The sequence below is a fragment of the Nicotiana tomentosiformis genome, chromosome 8 (genome assembly GCF_000390325.3).
Source record: "Nicotiana tomentosiformis chromosome 8, ASM39032v3, whole genome shotgun sequence".
Taxonomy (NCBI): domain Eukaryota; kingdom Viridiplantae; phylum Streptophyta; class Magnoliopsida; order Solanales; family Solanaceae; genus Nicotiana; species Nicotiana tomentosiformis.
The window spans coordinates 37,314,734-37,337,649 of record NC_090819.1 but is presented as its reverse complement, the minus strand read 5'-3'; the positions used below and the strand labels follow the sequence as shown (position 1 = coordinate 37,337,649).

General features: G+C 37.6%; 1 protein-coding gene across 2 annotated transcripts; it reads left to right on the top strand.

Moving 5' to 3' along the window:
* The first annotated feature begins 208 nt into the window (after window positions 1-208).
* Window positions 209-7,821, top strand: LOC104102322 (MADS-box transcription factor 23-like). 2 transcript variants are annotated; one of them, XM_009610022.4, is made up of 8 exons: window positions 209-635; window positions 4,215-4,269; window positions 4,787-4,848; window positions 5,623-5,722; window positions 5,824-5,865; window positions 5,957-6,040; window positions 6,127-6,215; window positions 6,308-7,821. In XM_009610022.4, the coding sequence occupies exons 1-8, from the start codon at window positions 454-456 to the stop codon at window positions 6,321-6,323; spliced, it is 630 nt and encodes a 209-aa protein (XP_009608317.1). In that variant the 5' UTR covers window positions 209-453; the 3' UTR covers window positions 6,324-7,821. The 2 variants fall into 2 exon arrangements, with proteins under 2 accessions (XP_009608317.1, XP_009608298.1); XM_009610003.4 differs by having other exon boundaries at window positions 215-635; window positions 4,194-4,269.
* Window positions 7,822-22,916: the final 15,095 nt, after the last annotated feature.

The following is a 22,916-nucleotide window of genomic DNA, read 5'->3' as shown; positions in this document are numbered from 1 at the left end:
AAAACGTTTAATAATTAAATCGACGTACGCTAAGATCCAAAAAATTTAGGCGTGTTAGGTTCATGTGCGTTGTTATGGAGAAAAGGTACGATTAGTAGAGTATATTACTATACTATATGATAGTGTCTGGCTGTTAAGCAACTCTATTGTCTGTATTTTAGTTTATCCATGACCCCATCTCGCACGTACTCATAAACCACTTTTGAATTATAGGGTTTCATCAAAACAAGCGGTTTTTTCATCCTTGTATTGCTCGCGCTGACCATAAATTTCTAACCAATTAAGCATCTCAAACAGTAAGCACGCCTCTCATCATTTTCTCGTAAATATGCAATTTTTCCATTTAACCAATAAATTCAATTATCAATTGACATTGAAAGCCAATTTAGTTTGGTTCGTGTGCAGAAGCTGGAAGCTGTAAAGCTCTACGTTGTAGCAGTGAAGGGTTAAATTATGGCAAGAGGAAAGATCGCGATCAGAAGAATTGACAATCCGGCCAGTAGGCAGGTGACCTTCTCAAAACGGAAAAGCGGATTAATTAAGAAAGCCAAGGAACTAGCCATCCTTTGCGACGCTGAAGTTGGAGTAACCATCTTTTCCAGTACTGGTCGGCTCTATGAATACTCAAACTCCAGGTTCTTATTAAAGAAATTTCATTCGAAATTAACCATACAAAATATTTGCAGGACTGATTTGAAACTTAGTCTACTCTACTACGTCTTAATTAAGTTTTCTATCGCGGAAATAAATAACATGTTCTTTAATGCTGAGACATTATATGCTCAGTTAGAACAGAAGTAATTATATACTAACAATAATTTGGAGAATTAAATTAATTAATTAATTTAACTCATTATCCTTGGAGCTAGGTGAAAATAATACCCGTCAATCTTAATTAAGCAGCAGTTAACAAAGCTTTCTAATTGGTCCTTCCGCCTGCAGGGTACTAGACGAATATAAATGATGTATGAATTAGGATGAGGAGGTTTTTACCATAGGGCTTACCTTTGTTGGAATAGGTTATATTTCTTGAAATTTTGTATCGGTGACATGCCTTGAGAAGATAAGATCTGCTAGCCTGCTAGTATGAGAATCAATATGAAAGTGTTGGAAATTTTGGGGAGACTTTATTAGAAGCATCTTTAAATCATCAAATTCTCATGATGAGAAGTGAAGGAAAGTGTTTTTACTTATTTTCTCAACTTGGCTTTAATAAAATGACCATTGGTACCTATTTACTTATCAACACTGTTCTAACGTGCACCTTTTTTTTCCAAATACATGTATAGTATCATGTATGCATTCTTATTAGTCTCTTTAAAAAAAAAATGATATATTTTTATATTTGGAAACAATTCAACTTTAAATTTTTTATTTTATAGCTTTTATAGCCAGACAAATACTATAACCCAACAAAACTTTTGTCCCTTAAGCTTTTAGGACCGCATGTTTCAAAAGTGTTCTTTTTTTTCTTAAATTTTTTGGCAAGTCAAACTAACTCATCTAAATTGAAACGAATGGAGTAAAAGTTTTGCAATGACCCCTTCATCCATCAACTCTTCTAGATCGTGAACAAGTTGTCAAGTGCCACATGTGTGCTTAGTTCAACACTAAGTACGTGACAAAATGCTTTGCTTAAGAATCGTACTCATGCACCTCCAAACACCTCAAGAGTTAATTATTTTCGACCTTGATCCAAATCACCAATGGATCTTTTTATTTGGGTATTGACTATTCTATTTTAGTTCTCTTACTATTTTCTATATAACTACCAGAGCTCAAGTTGGGGTTGATGGGTGCTTGAGCACAATAAATTCATATCTAGATCCACCCCTGCTGGTCTAGGTACAAGTTCGAAGAAAGTTTATAAATATCAAGGTACTATATATAGACATTTTCTTTAAGGAAAGTTGAGAGAAGTAAGAAGAGTACATTTTGAAGAGAAACCATGATTGAGAATCCTCTTCGTTTCCAAAATTTTTAACTTTTGGCATCAAAGTTAATTGTCTTGAGAAACATGCGGACGAAGATTCGAAAATGAATGATCTTCAGAATAAAACGAATGTGAATGAGATTAGCTAGATGATGGGATGGGGAAGCACGAAGCTGAAGACATTATATTTTTAGGTAGTAGAACTACGTACCGAGATAGCAATTAAGTAGCTTTTGAAAGATTTGAGGATAAGGAGCCCACCGACGTTTATAATCCTGATAAAGCAGTTACCTATATGGAGTAGATGTATGAGGAAGAATCTTGAATAGATAGGTAGCAAATAATGTCACTTCCATGAGAAAGATGGTTAACCTCAATCTCATTCATCATAGATTTGGTGATGAGATATTCAAGAACAATACTTTCTATATATGAAGACAGAAAAAAGGTAATAATGACAATGACAAATGATGATGAGAGAGACGAAGAAGAATTGATGGATGATTCTATAGCTGCAAAACTTCAACGATCCGTGATTCATGATTTAGCATTGTTGTCACAATAGAAGAGTTCATGGATTTGGAGATCACGACCATTGATAAACTTGTCCAAACTTTTGCGAGTCCATGAAAAACCGAAATAAGAATCAGCCAGACAAGCTTTGCAAGCAAATGCTTGTTAAAAGAGGAAATATGAAACATTTGATTCTCATGAAATTGGTTGTGAACAAGGTAGCGAGGAAGATCCAAGAAAGAATTTGAACTCAAGGTGGTAAAGTCACAAGAATAAGTTATGGATATCTTTAGCCAGCCATTAAAGATTGATGTTTCCCAAAATGCCTATTGTAATGAATCAATTATTTTAAAGGAAGATGCGGAATAATAAAATTAGATTCATCCAAATTAGCACATGAATTTACTTGGTTCATGTTTTAAGAAATTGATGTAACAATGATAGTTTTGTACGTACATGTATTTGAGAAAGGGAGAACTCTAGAGTTAAATAACGTAGAACGTAAAGTGCTACCAATTGCATAGTATAAGTGCACAACTATTTGCGACAGTAAAAATAATTAATGACAAATCTACGGTTAATATATTATCATTATGAAAAAAGACTTCTAGATACAAGTCACAATGAACTACTAATAATAATATCATTATTAAAAAAATTCTAGTCAAGTCACAATTGTGCTACTTATTGAAAACGATATATAATAGCATCATTTCTTATAATTGCAAAAGCTTTTCGCTTTTCTGTTTTCCATTTTTATAGTACCCGAAACGTTTTTCTTTTGAGCCACAAAAACCACAAAAAATATTAAGAGAGGCACATTCTTTTCTTTTTCAATTTCTCTAGCTTCAATCAATTCTTAGTTCTTACTTTTTCGTTTTTATGTGCCACAATGAGACAAATAAATGAAAAAGGAAACATAAAAAAGAAGAGAACACAAAGAAAACATCAACAATTGAAAGAATAAGACTAGATATGGAATTAGGGAAAGAAGAGAAAGTCAATGTGTTGTGGAAAAGTAGCGAATGCTTTGCTTAAGAATCGTACTTATGCTCCTCCAAACTCCTCAAGCGTTAACTTTCGCCCTTGATCCAAAGCACCAAGGGATCTTTTTATTTACTGGGTATTGACTATTCTATTTTAGTTCTCTTACTGTTTTCTATATAACTACTAGAGTCAAGTTGGTGTTAATGGGTGCTTGAGCACAATAAGTTCATACCTCGATCCACCCTGCTGGTCTAGGTACAAGTTCGAAAAAAATTTATAAATATCAAGGCACTATATATAGACATTTTTATTTAAGGTAAACTGAGAGACTTGAAGAAGAATATTTCCTCCGCTTGTTTTCCAGCACTACAATTTTTCATCTTTTGTTGGTTAAGAGGAAGGAAAAATACAAAACAGATGTTGTTTGTTTTTTGGTTGCAACATTACAAGTTAATAGCATGAACTCATGTAGGAATATCTTGGTTGTTTTATATCTTTTGATCACTTTTCTTTCAGTTTTAGACTAGCAAAAATCCCATGTATAAGTTCTTCGTCGATCAGTGAAAACTGTAGTAAAAGAACGGTTACTCTCATTCTTCCTATAGGATTAGAGGAGGCAAAGCTCCTTGATTTGCTCATGTGTGTAATCACACGTTCGCATGCTATAATCTCCTCATCACCAAATAGCATAATTTCCACCTTTAATATCTTGGCAATGTAGACCTTCCAATTGACTAATATCTTAGCTTTTCCTTATCAGCATGAAATCAATATTTGACAGATATAATGAAGAGAAGGAACATCATCAATTGTTGACACCCTTTTCAGAGGCCAAGGTAATCTTCTACTCATTTTACTCCTTATAGATCCACGACTTCACTAACATTAATAATCGTCTAAACAGAACTTAGTTAGCTCAATTCAATCTAAATTTCAATTGCATCGGACCCTCTGTAAAAATAAAACCATTGGCAGAAACAACAAGGTTTCTGAGTTAGAATATGCCTTTTGCGTTTTAATTAAAGCCGCATTGTGGTGTCGGGGGCTTTGGTAGTGACCACTACCTTGTATGTTGAGAACCAAAAAGTGAATACACTTTGAGATCTTCCAAAATATTGATCTGCTGTTGCGGTGCAGCATCTGATTTTCCTCTTGGGTATGTGAAAATGCCTAGAAGGGATATGTATCTTGCGAAAGATATCTGGTAAATGTAAATGAAGTCCTTCTAACCAACCAAAAAACTGTAATAGAAAAAAAAAAATGTTTCAAAGACCAAGCAATGCTTCACTCAACAATATTATTGCTGGTTTCCTTTTTAACATCATTAAAACGGCCATGTTTCTTAACTGCCAGTTGTGGCGGACAGAGGCAAAAAGGCTGAGACAGCAAATGGACGATCTGCAAGAGAACTACAGGTTCACATATTACTTTTTCCAAGAGCATGCATAATATCCCCTTCGCCTAGCCGATGCATATATATATTTTGTACAAATACGCAATGTCTAGTGAAGGTATTCTAATGTAGATGCACATTAGCTAAAAATTATTTGAAGGGAATATATATACACTACAAAATGAATTCTTATAAGCATTTGTAGTGATTATATCATGACATTCTGGCTATTCCTCATATATATCAACATTGATTGTAGTAACAAATGTAAAAAACACTCCAAAGTAGAGGTGTATTTTAGTGTGAAAGGTCCTCTCTTACTGATGAAGTTGGTGTGCTCTACTTGAACAGCTGTTACGTTGATGTTGAATCAATCGACCAAAACAAAAAGGATACCTAAAAGGAAATAGAAAAGATACAGCTATCTACCAGAGATTGAACTTCAATACAAAGATTTTGTAATTATTGACAAGGATTTGGTGAGATTCATTTGAAAATATAAGGCAGTTTGTAATTGTCAAAATGTCCACATATATCAAGATCATCACATTCAGAAAATAATTTGGGACCTCTGTCTTTGTTTAATACTATAAATTTCCACGCTTATGCTTGATCTAAATCTGGACTGAGGATGCATGATCTTATCCTAATCACGTTTAAGAATGAAAAATATATATCCAATTAATTACTTACTAGTAAAACAAAAGCAAGACTAATATGACACGTATTATGCTGATGTCTTTGGTTATTAGCAAAGTTATAGAATGTCAACAACTATCAAAGTAAAATATTGCAGGAGACTTAAGGGTGAAGAACTTTCAGGCATGAGAATCGGCGATCTCCACACTCTGGAAAACCAACTGGAAATGAGATTGAACAATATCCGCACTAGAAAGGCAAGAAAATCTCTTCCTTATCCAATTTTTATATGGCATAACATATAATTTAACTAATGACATCAATGTTTAATATTTCACAAGCTTTCACGTTTTTGCAGGAAAAAATGCTAACTGATGAGATAGAAGAATTAAATCAAAAGGTTTTTAATCACAGTACATAAATTTGATTCTAATTAGAAGCTGATTTGCCCTTGTTCTAATTACCTACCACCTCTAATTAATATCCTGCAGAGAGCTCTTATTCATCATGAAAATATAGAACTGTCTAAGAAGGTCACTCTCGTCCAACATGAAAATAGACAACTTCATAAGAAGGTACATATTTCTGTTATAAACTCAGAAAACAGAGATATCTACCTCATATGAGTGCACCAGAAATTAAAGTTTTTTTCTTTTCTCAGGGTTATGGAGCAATTGACATTAGAAAAGAAGAGGGAAGTTTCAGTGGACAAGCGAAATCATGTGTTCCAGAACACGAAATTAGATTGGGGTAATATTCTTTGAGATTCATCAACTTGTACAGAAACCTTTGATATAGCAATCTCACAGACTAATTTAAATGTGTTGACTGAAACTTATCAGGTTACAACTGCAATAAATCTGATCGCGTCTAGCAGAAAGCATGGCCAAAGTTAAGTGATCACGCCCAACTATGCCTTATAAAAAGGACTAAGCGGTCGTTGTAAATATAATCCGGTTTACAAGTCCGGAGTCGAATCCCACAGAGAACTAATGCTTAGCTACAACTGTTCAATATTACTAAGAAACACAAGTCCAAATAATTTCCTAATTATAGAGATTATAATATTTATTTCTAACTAATTAACGAATAACTATTATAAAGCAGTAAAATTATTAAATAACAAGGATGAAATTTGATACAAGAATAAGGAGGTCTAGAGTTATGATTTTCCCAATTGTCAGAATCCTTCCCGCTATGCCTTCTATAATTTTACCTAAATTTTCTCTACCGATCATGAGCTCTATGAGTGTCGTAATTCTCTCCCAAGTAACTACCACAATGTACTAGACATATTTTTCCGAATTACGTTAGCTGGCACTAAGTACGGCTCACTCGGATCGCACCAAGATTTTGTTATTCCTAATCCCACCTTTAAACCCTCCGTATTGATCCCTCATATACGTTAGGAGTGATGTTATTCAAAAACTACCTAAATATGCACTCTCTTCTGAGTAATACACACTAAATAGGCACAATCGATTGAGAGCTCTTCAACCAACCACAATAATAACGTAGTTGAACAAGTAGAGAAATCCAACGGCTCAATTATATAAAAACATAACAAGAATTTATCCTACAAAAGGTTCTATCAAAACTCTAGATAATAAATTAGCTATTCATAATAGTATGTAAAACTACAACACTAGAATTCATAACCAATAATGGAAATAGGAAGAAGGAAGTGAAAAACTCGTAGAAGAATTTTCCGCCTTTTTCCTAGTGTGTTCTTGCCTCCTTAGGTCAAAATCCCATGTCTAATCTCGGTCCCCTCTCCGTCTCCTCTAAAAAATAGTGTTTAATGACTATTTATATGTGTAGGGAAAAGGCCTAGACGAAATAACCTAGTCCAAAACCAAAAAGCAGATGAAATAGGCTTGAAACCCGGACCATGCGTCACCTTGCGACAGACCGCGCCTAGCCTGCTCTGCCGCGTGCCTCCAGCTCGCCTTACACCGTGCGTCGCCAACTTTTTAGCGAGCAAATATCCTCGCGTAGCCTGACTACTTCCTCAATTCAATTCTGCTGCCTAACTCTTCAAATTAACGTTTTCTCTTCTTTTTTAAAAATCTTTTGCATTTTTTCATTTTGTCTCACATCGCGAGCCAGTGTTAACGAGAGGCTGGAGGTTTGGAGACAGGCTCTTGAGTCTAAGGGTTTCAAGCTGAGCAGGATGAAGACGGAATACCTGGAGTGAAAGTTCAGCGCTGAGCCAGGGGAAGTGGGTGTGGATGTGAGGCTTGATTCGCAGGTCATCCCGAGTAGAGGCAACTTCAAGTACCTTGGTTCGGTTATCCAGGGGGGAGGGGAGATCGACGAGGATGTTACACACCGTATTGGGGTAGGATGGATGAAGTGGAGGTTAGAATCTGGAGTCCCTGTATGACAAGAGAGTGCCACCGATACTCAAAGGTAAGTTCTATAAAGCGGTGGTTAGACCAACCATGATGTATGGGGCTGAGTGTTGGCCCGTTAAGAACTCACATATCCAGAAGATTAAAGTAGCAGAAATGAGAATGTTGCGGTGGATGTGCGGGCACACTAGGATAGATAAGATTATGAATGATGATATTCGGGAGAAGGTGCACGTGGCTCCTATTGATGACAAGATGCGGGAAGCGAGACTTAGATGGTTCGGACATGTTCAGAGGAGAAGCCCACATGCTCTGGTATGGAGGTGTGAGCGGCTGGTTGTGGAGGGTACGAGAAGAGGTAGATGGCGGCCTAAGAAGTATTGGGGAGAGGTGATCAGGCAGGATATGGCGAGGCTCCAGATTTCCGAGGATATGACACTTGATAGGAAGATGTGGAGGTCGAGTATTAGGGTTGTAGGTTAGGAGATAGTTGAGTCGTGCCTTACTTCGTACCATTGTGGGACTAGCCATGTAGGGTTTTTGTCTAAGATAGCTAGTGGCAATGTTGTGTCTTACTATTTCGCTTTTCAGTGCATGTCCTATTTACTAGCTATCGCTTTTGTTTTGCATCTTTCTTCTAGATTTCATGGTGTTCTTATTTTTCTTATGATTGTTGTGGTGATACTAATATTGTCTCCCTCTGCTTTGCATCTTTCTTCTGGATTTCATGGTGTTCCTATTTTTCCTATGATTGCTGTTGTGATACTAATATTGTCTCATTTTTATCCTTTTGTCTTTTTGTTTTTTGGAGCCGAGGGTCTTTCGGAAACAACCTCTCTACTCCTTCGGGGTAGAGGTAAGGTCTGCGTACACACTACCCTCCCCAGATCCCATTAATGGGATTTTACTGGGTTGTTGTTGTTGTTGTTGTTGTTTTGTCTTCAAACATTGCACGATTATACATAATAATATTTTCCATCATCAAATAATCACAAACCACTCTTGTAGTATATAAAATACACATAAAATCTCTACTTTGCTCTCAAATTCATCTTCAACGTACCTACACATAAACTAAAGTCAATTAAGCATAAATATAATATAGTTTAGCATTAAAGCACTAAAATATAAGGTAAGTAATGCACTAAAAATATATAATTATAGCCAAACATTATTACCCCACACTTAAACGTTGCTCGTCCTCGAGTCAACTAACAATTCACACTATCCTTGAGCACTTTGTTTTTACACAATTGAGGCACACTACACCAATGACTATGGTTAATTGCAACAATTCAACTTTAGCATATGCAATCACATACACTTCCCTTTTCTTATGCCAAACTTCAAAAATATTCAAACAAAGACAGCATGCTCATAACAATCCTAGCCTCAAAAAATGACTCAACAATGCACTCATGGCTTGAACACCTAACATCATAGAGAGAAGTCTAATAACGTCACCTATCCCTCACGAAATCATGTGCCCTTACAACAAGAACAAATGAGTAAGTTGAATCCACACATTCGAATCAAATGCTCAAATATATTTTAAGGACTCAGATAAATCAAAGAAATTCCTCATTCTCACAAAGAAGTCACATGCATGCACAAAGTACCATAGGCTTGCCCATTATGTAAACTTCCACTAATGTAGGCTTGCTCAATCTAAAATCAGTTAGGACTTTTTCATTATTGTAACGTGGGCTAAGGGAAGGGTAAAATATATTTTGGATTAGTGGTTCATCCTCCCAAGCACTTTAACACATTACATAATAACTTTAAGCGCAAATTCTTCAATCCACTTCAATTTCACAAACAAGATCACACCCTAAAAATATTCCTTCTTTCTTTAAGCACTACTTTACTTTATATCCCACTAGCAAGAACAAGACAATAATTTATTCATCTATATTTTTTCTTCTTTTCTTCTCTTTTTTTTTTCTACTCTTGTTTTTTCCTTTTCAGTTTTCGCTAGTGGTGTATTACTTTAAAAAATAAGTGCACCCTTCTTTATTTCATTGGTTCCACTCGAAAGCCACCCCACACTTAGTCCGTACTTCTTCTAGCGCTCATTTCACATGAATTAAAGTGCTTTAAGAGGTAAAAGGATCAAAATAATAAAAATTTAGAACAAATGGGTATAGGCTTGTAATGTGGTTGCCAAATAAAAGTCTATAGGCTCAAAAGAGTTGACTAGGAATAATTTTTATTCGTGGTAAGCATTAAGTTCAAAAGAATCAAATAAAGCCTAAAATTATTTTTCAAATCGAGCAAAACCTAAAATTTTGCTTCAACTCACATGCCGGGCAAGTTCTAGACTCTACTGCAATGACACGGACTATAAAATTTCTCACCACACATGGCACATGACTCACTAAGGACGATTTCATTCTGATTCTCAAATAATTGCAAGTATTTACGGAGCCACGAGATGTTAAGCATTAAGCACAAAGTGAACATAAGTCAAGAATATGAGGCATAGGCGTCAATAAACCTGCTATCTGACTCAATAAGGCATCATAAGCAATTTCAAACTATAGGGAAGGTAATACACATGCTAGAGCCTAAATATGCTACTATCAAACAAGTCAAAAAGCGCTTAGGAATTTCATCTTCCTTCTTTTATTCCCTAAATCCTATTCTACTCTAAAAATAAAAACTATGACTCGGTTCAAACTACATCCCATGGAAAAGAACCGATGCACAAAGAAAAATCACGAGGGATTATTACTACCTAAAAAAATACAAAAAAAAACATACTTTTGTATTATTATTTTTTTATTTTTCAATTTTTTTGGCTATACTTTAATCCCTCAAGAAAACTGTCTAGGAGATTCATCGTCAGGAAAAGTCCAATCTTTTCTATTTTTCAAAAAAATTTAAAAAATTAATGAATTAAACTAACACAACTAAAATAGTGTAGAATGTCACCCAGACAATCTCCTTACCTCACACTTAAAATTGTGCATTGTCCCCAATGCACACCCATAAATATAAAAGGGTAAAAGGAACTCCCTCGTAGGCCAAAGGCCGAAGTACTAGCAACTCATGGGGTACTCAGACTTCTCCTAGGCCTGGTCCTTCGTGCGGGTACCTCACACTTAGTTCCAACCATCTGGGTTGCTGTTGCTTTTTTTTTTCCAATGGCCTTGCTTCCCATGAACCTTGAGAAATAAAAAATAACACTACAAGAATAATACAATAATAAAAAATAAAAAATAAAAAAATAAAAAATAAAAAATAAAAAAAGTAATGCTGGGTTGCCTCTCAGCAAGCGCTTGAGTTAACGTCGCGGCACGACGTGAATCACTTTATGCCTCCACTTCGAACATATGAATTGGACCCCAAGTTTTGATTCAAGCTTATGATTATACTCCTGGGGTGGTGGAACGAGTCTAACTGTCCCAAGGAAACAATGTAGTATTCAGCACTTCTTGGCCTTTACATGAGGTGTGTAATCCTGACTTTGAGGCAAGAAAAATTTCAGAATGTAGGCACTTTGTTCCTCATTCCTTGACTCTTCAATCGGCTCGGATGACTCTATCTCCATATCATCATCCAATTTTAATGTAGAAAAATGTTTGGAATGAGGACCATTGCGCTCAAACACATAAACTTCAGGACTTTCAACATCCTCAACATCAATGATACTAGAGTCAAAAAAATTTATATCCTCAATGTCCTTGGCTGACTCTAGTCTCACTTCTTCAACATCGACATCCTCAAATTGTAGTTGGCTAGGTTGTTGATGTTCTATTCTGACCTCCTCAATTAGCACCTCAAATTCACGCTCTTCTTGGCTACTATCCCCAAAATTGGCTTGCTGAGCATTAAAAGGTTCAACCACTTGACTCACTTGAGCCTCCAAATTGCGAATAGTTGCCTCTTGCCTTTCTATCTGCAGTTGTTTCTCATTATTTTATTCCAGAAGGCACTTTAACATATCCTTGATCTCCTTCAGGTCCGCATCCCCAGGTTCTTTGTTCTTATTAACTTTACAAGAAAAAGTAGAACCATCATAGTAAGGGGTTGGAGGAGGACAAGAAATATAAGCACAGCCATGAAAGTGACCATTTTGACACAACACACATTACACATATTCCACAAATAAGATTGAGTTGGTGCACATAACTCGCTCTCAGGAACATTTTGAAAATTTTGCCACTGGTGATTTCCTTCACAATATGTATACGGATCAAAAGTAAAATTACCAATACCTAAACTTCCATAATTCCAAGATGTCATGTTTCTCAAATCAATAAGTAAAATAAAATAAAATAAAAATAAAATAAAATAAAATAAAAGAAAAGTTCAAACTTGAAACCTAGCAATATGTACATCTACAACTACACACCGTTAGTTCCCCGACAACGGCGCCAAAATTTGATCACGCCTAACTATGCCTTATAAAAAGGACTAAGCGGTCGTTGCAAATATAATCTGGTTTACAAGTTCGGAGTTGAATCCCACAGAGAACTAAGGCTTAGCTACAACTGTTCCATATTGCTAAAAAATACAAGTCCAAACAATTTCCTAATTATAGAGATTATAATATTTATTTCTAACTCATTAGCTCACAACTATTATAAAAGCAGTAAATTATCAACTAACAAGGATAAAATTTGAGATAAGACTAAGGAGGTCTAGAGTTATGATTTTCCCAATTGTCGGAATCCTTCTCGCTATGCCTTCCATAATTTCGCCTAAGTTTTCTCTACCGATCATGAGCGCTATGAGTGTCGTAATTCTCTCCCGAGTAACTACCATAATTTACTAGACATATTCTTCCGAATTACGCAAGCTGGCACTACGTACGACTCACTCGGATCGCACCAAGGTTTCGTTATTCCTAATCCCACTTTTAAACCCTCCGTATTGATCCCTCATATACGTTAGCAGTGATGCTGTTCAGCAACTACCTAAATATGCACTCTCTTCCGAGTAATACACACTAAATAGGCACAATCGATTGAGAGCTCTTCAACCAACCACAATAATAACGTAGTTGAACAAGTAGAGAAATCTAACGGCTCAATTATAAAAAAAACATAACAAGAATTTATCCTACAAAAGGTTCTATCAAAACTCTAAATAACAAATTAGCTATTCATAATAGTATGCAAAACTACAATACTAGAATTCATAACCAATAATGGAAATAGGAAGAAGGAAGTGAAAAACTCATAGAAGAATTCTTCGCCTTGCTCCTAGTATGTTCTTGCCTCCTTAGGTCAAAATCCCAGGTCTAATCTCGGTCCCCTCTCCGTCTCCTCTAAAAAATAGTGTTTAATGACTATTTATATGTGCAGGGAAAAGGCCTAGACGAAATAATCCAGTCCAAAACAAAAAAGAAGACGAAATAGACTTAAAATCCGGACACGTGTCACCTCGCGACTGACCGCGCCTAGCCCGCTCTGCCGCGCGTCTCCAGCTCGCCTTACACCGTGCGTCGCCAACTTTTAGCGAGCAAATATCCTCGCGTAGCCTGACTGCTTCCTCAATTCAATTCTGCTGCTTAACTCTTCAAATTAACGTTTTCTCTTCTTTTTAAAAAATCCCTTGCATTATTTCATTTTGTCTTCTTTTGTTTTGTCTTCAAACATTGCACAATTATACATAATAATATTTTCCGTCATCAAATAATCACGAACCACTCTTGTAATATATAAAATACACATAAAATTTTTATTTTGCTCCCAAATTCGTTTTCAACGTACCTACACATAAAATAAACTTATTTAAACACAAATATAATATAATTTAGTATTAAAGCACCAAAATATAAAGTAAATAAATACACTAAAAATATATAATTATAACCAAACATCGTTAAACCCTTGCAAATACCACACTAGCGAGAGTAACGATAGTTTAGCATCCAAAAAGTCGTGTAGCAGTTTCACCTCCATTTTGTCGCGTGAAAGCAAAGTGAAAATGTAAATTAGCTTATACGTGGCTTTTTGTTTCAACAACTAATTCTCACATGCATATATACAATATACAATGACGTGTATTTTTTTAATTTTTTTGGCTAAATACATAAGTTACCCCCTGAACTATGAACTATGAACTATGAACTAAATCTCTGTTATACATTTTTTACGGACGAAAATTAACTTGCGCGCTCAACCTTTCCAGAGTGTGCATAAGACACACTTTTTTCTTGACGAATTTTTAAATGTGACATTATTTTTGTTGAAAAATAAACCACTATAAATTACAACTATATCCTTTAACTATCTTCTCCATTTCATCTTCTTTGCAAATTACCCCTTTCATCTCATCTTCCCAAACACCTTATGAAGTTGCATATCTTCTCTATCACCCTTCTCCTGTTTCATCTCCGTCAAGCAACTCATGATATAAATTTGATACATCTACAATAACATATAATCTAAAAATAAATTTTATACAACTAATTATGTAGTATACAACTTATTTATAACTTATCTACAACTTTCACATATCATTTTTACTTGAGTTAATACCCTAAACCCCCCTTAAACTATCACGTTTTTGTCAGTTTCCTGCTAAAATCATTTGCTATCCCCCCCCCCCCCCCCAAAAAAAACTATATTTTTCTTTATATTGAAACACCCTCGTTATATTTTTGGCAACTCGTGTGTAATAACTTGCTATTGCGCGCGTGATTACTGAAAAATCTATCAAAAGGTCCCCACCTGACAGCATGTAACGACTAATTAAACCTTTCTTCCTTTTTTTTCACCATTTCCCCCCATTTTTTCTCCTTTCTTCTTCATTTCTCCGTCTGGTTCCATCTGAAATCTCCCTCTCTTGTTATTACTGGATCTATTTTTTATCTTTCTCATTTTATTCTTCTTTCATTTATTACCCGAATTTATTTGAAAGAAGAAACACTCATTCAACAACTCACAAAAAAGATCTAATTTTTTGGTAAAATTAACTTGAAGTTACCCAGAAAATTTATACAATAATTTTGCAACAAAGAAGCTAGTTTTTAAAGAAGTAGTACTTGTGCATAGCTATCTTCTTCAAAGCAACTTGAAGTTTTACCAATAATCTTCACTCAGTCAGAACTCCAATGAACCCTAGATTTTTCAGCAAGCCCTAATTTTTAATCCTTAATCTTGAACAAAACAAAATAAGACTAAGCAATCGAGGGTTATGGGGGGGGGGGGGGGAGATAATCAAGGTTACAACGAAGCTTAATGGAGCAAATCGCTACTGAGAGGTGTAGTATCCATCATCGGAAGAGAGAAGAGAAAAGAGGAATTGACGGAATTCTTTTTTATCCTATCCCTTTTTTTTTTCTAACTGGGTAAATATTTATCCCTATGATAATACTTGATTTTTATTTAAAATAACTAATTAAGTAAATTTTTAGATTAAATTAATTAACCCCACACGTGGATTGCCACATGGCAAATATTTTTGATAATTTGGAGCGTTTAACACACACACTATCAGAAATATAACGAGGGTATTTTAATATGAAGGAGAATATAGTTTAGGGGATTTTGGGGACACCGGATAGTATAAGCATGAAACTGACAAAAACGTGATAGTTTAGGAGAGTTTAGGGTATTAACTCTTTTTACTTAGTTAAATACAACTACAACATCATACAACTTAAATATAATTTTCATACAAATTTTATATAATATATCTTTTGTATATATTTTCTATATGATTTGTATATATTTTGTATGTGTTGTGTTCTTCTTCCTCTCTAAAATTTCAACCAAAACTTCCCCTCTTAATACAATTTTGATACATATCTACAACTTTATATAAAAAGATAGTATTTATAACTTAAATAAAAAATTTATACAACAATTCATATATTATATAACTCTTTTTAACTTTCATATAACATTCAAATAAAAAAAGTATAACTATAACAGAATACAACTTAAATACAATTTACATACAACTATAATACAAACTTTAATATAATTTTAATGCAATTTTGTATGTATATTATATGTCATGTGTTCTTCTTCTTCTTCTTCTTCTTCTTCGAATTTCAATCGGAAATCCAGCCAAAATCAACTCTAAGATCTTCACTAAACACCCTTAAAATTGAGATATAAACTCCAAAGAATATTCTCAATTATTTTCAACTACGCCCAATCCAAATAAATAATATTTTCTGAAAACCTTCAATTTTTCAACTTTTGCCAATTTAAGCCGAAATGACCTACGGACCTCCAAATCAATATCCGGACACGCTCCTAAGTTCAAAATCACCATACAGAACTATTGAAACTGTCAAAACTCCATTCCGGAGTCGTCTACACAAAAGTCAAACTACGGCCAACTCGTTCAGCTTAAACTTCCAACTTTGGGGCTAAGTGTCCCATTTATCTCTGAAACTCATCCGAACCAAAACCAAATACCCCGGCAAGTCACATTACCAAAATACAACATAGAGGAGGCAATAAATTGGGGAACAGGGCTAAAATACTCAAAACAACCAGCCGAGTCGTTACATCATCCCACTCTTAAAATAAACGTTCATCCTCTAACCAGTATAGAGACATATCTGAAGTGATGAAAAGATGAGGATAACGGCTACGCATATCATGCTCGGTCTCCCAAGTCGCCTTCTCGATAGGTTGATCCCTCCACTGAACCTTCACTGAAGCAAGTCTCTTTGACCTCAACTTTCGGACCTGCCTGTCCAAGATTGCCACCGGTTCCTCAACATAAGACAAATCCTTATCCAATTGGACCGAGCTGAAATCTAACACATGGGACGAATCACCGTGATACTTCCGGAGCATAGAAACATGGAATACCGGATGAACTGCAGCTAGACTAGGTGGCAAGAAAATCTTGTAAGCCACCTCACCAATCCTTTCAAGAATCTCAAAAGCTCCGATATACCTAAGGTTTCAACTTGCCCTTCTTCCCGAACCTCATAACACCCTTCATGGGCGAAACTCGGAGCAAGACCCGCTCTCCAACCATGAATGAAATATCACGAACCTTCTGATCTGCATAACTTTTCTATCTAGATTGGGCTGTATGAAAGCCGATCCTGGATCAATTTCACCTTCTCCAAGGCATGTTGAACCAAATACGTACCTAATAACTTAGCCTCTCCCGGCTCAAACCAGCAAACTGGGGAACTACACCGTCTCCCATATAGGGCCATATAGGGAGCCATCTGAATACTCGATTGGTAGTTGTTGTTGTAAGAAAACTCCACAAGCGGCAAGAACTGATCCCCAAGAACCCCCGAACTCCATAACACAGGCACAAAACATATCCTCCAATATCTGAATGGTCCGCTCGGACTGTTCGTCCGTCTGGGGGTGGAATGTTGTACTCAGCTTAACCTGTGTGCCTAACTCATACTGTACGGCTTTCCAAAAGCGTGACGTAAACTGCGTACCTTGGTCAGAGATGATGGATACCGATACGCCATGAAGTCGGACAATCTCTCGAATATAGACCTGAGTCGGCTGCTTTGAAGAATAGGTAGTCACCACCAGAATGAAATGAGCCTACTTGGTAAACCTATCCACAATCACCCATACTGCATCAAATTTCTTCTTAGTCTGTGGGAGATAAAGAAATCCATGGTAACTTGATCCTATTTCTACTCTGGGATCTCAAGTCTCTAAAGCAACCCACTTGGCCTCTGATGCTCATACTTCACATGCTGACCATTTAGGCACCGAGCTACATACTTCACTATGTCATTCTTCATTCTCCTCCACCAATAGTGCTGCCCCAAATCCTAATACATTTTAGCGACACCCGGATGAATGGAGTACCGCAAACTGTGGGCCTCCTGAAGAATAAACTCACGTAACCCATCCACATTGGGCATACATAATCGGCCCTGCATCTGCAACACACTGTCGTCTTCGATAGACACCTCCTTGGCATCGTTGTGTTGTACCGTGTCCTTAAGGACAAGCAAATAGGGGTCATCATACTGGCGCTCTCTGATGCGATCATATAAAGAAGACCGAGAAACCACGCAAGCCAGAACTCGACTCGGCTCCGAAACATCCAATCTAACAAACTGGTTGACTAAGGCCTGAACATCCAATGTTAATGGCCTCTCTGCTGCCGGTAGATACGTTAAACTGCCCAAACACTCCGCCTTTCGAATCAAGGGATCGGCCACCACGTTGGCCTTCCCAGGATGATATAAAATAGTGATTTCATAGTCCTTAAGCAACTCTAACCATCTCCACTTCTGCAAGTTAAGGTCCTTCTGTTTGAATAGATGTTGTAGACTTTGGTGGTCGGTATAGACCTCACAAGGGACATCGTACAAATAGTGCCGCCAAATCTTTAAGGCATGAACAATAGATGCTAATTCCAGGCCGTGGACAGGATAATTCTTCTTATGAACCTTCAGCTATCTAGACACGTAGGCAATCACCCTACTGTCTTGCATCAACACTGCGCCAAGGCCAATATATGACGCATAACAGTGCGCAGTGTAAGACCCTTAACCCATAGGCAACACCAACACTAGGTTGTAGTCAAAGCGGTCTTGAGCTTTTAAAAGCTCTCCTCACACTCCTCAATCCATCTGAATGGAGCACCCTTCTAGGTCAATCTGGTAATAGGTGTAGCTCTATGAAACGACGGTAATACCCGGCCAAACCAAGAAAACTCCGGATCTTAGTAGTTGAATATGGCTTGGGCCAACTCTGCACTACTTCAATATTCTTCGGATCTACCTTGATCCCCCCACTCGATACCACATGACCCAAAAATGCCACCGAATCAAGCCAGAATTCACACAATGAAAACTTTGCATACAACTTCTTTTCTCTCAAGGTGTGGAGCACAATCCTCAAATGCTGCTCATTATCCTCCCGGCTGCGGGAGTAAACCAAGATGTCGTCAATAAACACAATGACTAATAAATCAAGATAGGGATGGAATACTCTATTCATCAGGTGCATGAACGTTACTGAGGCATTGGTCAGCCCAAATGATATCACAAGGAACTCATCGTGACCATACCGAGTCCTAAAGGCAGTCTTCAGAATATCTGGATCCTGAATCTTTAGCTGATGATACCCTGACCGCAAATCGATCTTTGAGAATACTCTGGCACCCTGTACCTGATCAAATAAGTCATCAATGTGTGGCAATGGATATCTGTTCTTCATTGTAACCTTGTTCAACTGTTGATAGTCAATACATATGCGCATAGAACCATCTTTCTTCTTTACAAACAAGACTAGAACACCCCAATGTGACATAATAGGCCGAATGAAACCCTTATCAACTAACTCTTGCAACTGCTCCTTTAACTCCTTCAACTCCGGTAGGTCCATACGATATGGTGGAATATAAATGGGCTGAGTGCTCGGCAACAAGTCAATACCAAAATCAATATCCCTATCAGGAGGCATGCCCGAAGGATCTGCCGAAAATATATATGGATAGTCTCTAACTACCGGAACTGACTCAACGGTAGGAGTATCAACATTGACATCTCTCACAAAGGCTAGATATGCATCACACCCCTTCCCAACCATCTGATGTGCCTTAAGGAAGGACACAACCCTACTAGGAACATAATCCAATGTACCCCTCCACTCTAACCGCAGTAAACCTGGCATAGCCAATGTCACCTTCTTGGCGTGACAATCAATAATAGCATGATAAGGCAACAACCAGTCCATGCCCAAAATAACATCAAAGTCTACCATACTGAGCAATAATAGATCAACCCTGGTCTCAAAACCACCAATAATAACTAAACACGATCGATACACATGGTCAACAACAATAGAATCTCCCACATGCGTGGACACATAAACAGTAAAACTCAAAGAATCATGAGATATACCCAAATACGGAGCAAAGTAAAATGATACATATGAATAAGTGGAGATTGGATCAAATAAGACTGATGCATCTCTATGAAAAACCAGAACAATACATGTGACAACTGAGTGTGATGCAACTGCCTCCGTCCTACTCGAAAAAACATAACATTTGGCCTGGCCTCACCCTCTAGGGCGACCCCTACCCGCCTGACTTCCATCCCTAGCTGGCTGTGCAGGTGGAGCGGCAACTGGTGTGGTAACCACAGTATGAGAAGTTTGGGACCCTGTGGAATACGTGGAGCCTGAGTAGTCTGTGGAGGTGCACCTCTCCCGAGTCTGGGGCAGTCCCTCACCATATGACGAGTATCACTACACTCAAAAGCAAGCTCTCGGAGGATACAGATGCTGAAACCGACTCAGGCCTGGTCGGCTAGACTGACCACTGAAAGTACCCTGTGCAGGAGGTGCTCTAGACAGTAGCGATGCATAATGGGCAACCTGAGACCTGGGAGTAGTCGGAGTAACACTAGAAGCTAGAAGTGCTGAATAAACTGGACAGCTCACAAAGCCTCTACCATGACGGGCTGCAATTGGGGCTTGTGCACCACTATATCTGCTAGAATCTCGAGGCCTCTTGGCCTCCCTGTCCACTCTCTCCCAGCCACGCATACCCTCCAATATATGTGCGATATCAACCACCTGATGATATGGGCTATCTGTTTCCAACTCTCGAGCCATGCTGAATCTAATACCACAGTTGAGCCCCTTGATAAATCGACGGACTCGCTTTCTGACTGTGGAAACAAAGGTAGGTGCATGTCTCGACAACTCACTGAATCTGAAAGCATACTCTAACACGGTCATAGCACCCTGTCACAACTTCTCAAACTCCACAAGCCATGCATCCCGAAGGCTCTGAGGAATGAACTCTCTCAAGAACATCTCTGAAAACTAAGCCTATGTGAGTGAAGCCGCATCGGTGGAGCTACCCTCTTCATAAGCCCACCACTACTGGTACGCTGCTCCCGACAACTGGAAAGTAGTGAAAGCAACCCCTGCTCGTTTCCACAATACCCATGGTACAGAGAATATTGTCACGACCCTAATTTTCCTCGATGTTGTGATGGTATCTAGTCTCTAAGATTAGGTAAGCATAACAATTTACGGAATAAATGAATAATATAAGAAACTCCAATCTCAATACTGGATATATAAATATAAAACTACAAACCCGTAATTACAACTCCAATACCCAAAACCTAGTAAAAACAAGTCACAAGATTCCAATAGAAATACTAAGTGTCTCTATACATCAAGCTTAAGGAGAATAAGGGAAATAGCATAATAGGGATAGAGATGGCTCCAAGGTTTGCAGACGCTGGCAGATATACCTTGAAGTCTCCATGTGCGGTCCAACTCACTGGTATCTGGTCTGGTGGGAAGAACCTGGATCTGCACAAAAAGATGTGCAGAGTGTAGTATGAGTACGACACAACGGCACTTAGTAAGTGCCAAGCCTAACCTCGGTTGAGTAGTAACGAGGTCAGGTCAGGGCCCTACTGGTTTAAAAGAAAAGAAAGGCGGAAATATAATAATATTTTGAAATGACTGAGAATTTACACAATAAGAAGTTTCAAAAAAATAACAGCACAACAAATAGAGGTACACAGCAGGGGCACTCCCGAGGTATCGTTTCGTAGTATCAAATGTAAAGATGCAATACAGGGGGATCTCCTAAGGAACCACCTCGTAGTCCCAAAGTAAATATGCAGTATAGGGGGATCTCCAAAGTAAACACCTCGTAGTCCCAAAATAAATATGCAGCAGGTAATCGAAGGAAAACAGGAATTTTCAGCAAGAATCTTATAGTTATAGATTTAATTCAAATCAAGGAAAGCAGGTAATTCAACTAAGCATGTTGCACAAATTGCAAGTAAGAGTTAAGGCACGTAGACATGAGATGCTAGACTAAACATGATCACTGCATATGCTAAGGCAACTCAGTTAATGTATTTCAAAAGAAGACAACTCAGTTAATATATTTTAAAAGATAACAAATCAGCAAGAACCGAATTTTCCATAATCCGCCCATGTACGCACTCGTCACATCACGTACACGGCGTTCACATATCACAAATCGTTACAACAGTACCAAATCCTAAGGGGATTTTTCCCACACCAGGTTAGACAAATCACTTACCTCAAATGTCACTCAATCAATTGGTAAGAATGCCTTTCCCTCGATTTTCTGACTCCGAATGGCCCAAATCTAGCCAAAAGCAATTTCATAATATGAATAAAATTACAAGAAGCTAATTTAAATAATGAAACTATGACTTTAGCAAGGAATCAAAATTTAGGCCCAAAAGTCGACTCAGGCCCACGTCTAGGAATCGGGTAAAAGTCACAAAATATGAACACCCACTCGACCACGAGTTCACCCATACCATTTTTACCAAAATCCGACCCCAAATCGTCACTCAAATCCCCAAATCAACTCTCTAAATCCCTAACCTCAAACTCTCAATTTTCACCTTAAATATACACTAACTAGGTGGGAAAATTAATGGGGAAACAAGATTATCGATAAAAAAATAAACAAAAGGGACTTACCTCAGGAAACCCCTCGAAAATGCTCTCAATATCGCCAAGACACGAGCTCAAAATGTCTAAAATGAGCAAAAATCCCGAACTCTTGAATTAATAGAGTTTACCCAGGACTTCCGCTTCTGCGGATCACTTGACCGCATTTGCGGTCTCGCTTTTGCAGAAATTGCACCGCTTCTGCGGTTTACCGCTGGAGTTGGGCCTCCACTTCTGCGGTCTTCTCCCTCGCATCTGCACAACCACAGGTGCGAAACTCACCATCGCACCTGCAAACCTTCCGCATCTGCGCCCATCTTCTTGCTTCTGCGAGCTCGCTTTTGCGGGGCCATGACCGCATCTACGGACTCAGCTGTACAGTCCCAATTCTGCTCTTGCGGCTCGAAGGCCGCTTCTGTGGTGTTGCACCTGCGGCCCAAAATGCGCAGGTGTGATTACACCAGACACACCAAAGCTTCAGCTATGCTCAAAGTCCAATATTTGATCTGTTAACCATCCGAAATCCACCCGAGGCCCCCGAGACCTCAACCAAACATACCAACAAGTTCTAAAACATCACACGAACTTAGTCGAGTCTTTAAATTACATCAAACAATGCTAAAAAGATGAATTACATGTCGATTCAAGCCTAATGAACTTCAAAGTTTCAAACTTCTACATCCGACACCGAAACATGTCAAATTAAGTCCGATTGA

What these genes read in the sequence shown, in the direction of transcription:
- LOC104102322 (XM_009610003.4), top strand. Translation starts at nt 454, where the DNA reads ATGGCAAGAGGAAAGATCGCGATCAGAAGAATTGACAATCCGGCCAGT. An exon ending in TATGAATACTCAAACTCCAG is followed by an intron (nt 636 to 4,193) that starts GTTCTTATTAAA and finishes TTTCCTTATCAG; the next exon opens with CATGAAATCAATATTTGACA. An exon ending in TAGAAGAATTAAATCAAAAG is followed by an intron (nt 5,866 to 5,956) that starts GTTTTTAATCAC and finishes AATATCCTGCAG; the next exon opens with AGAGCTCTTATTCATCATGA.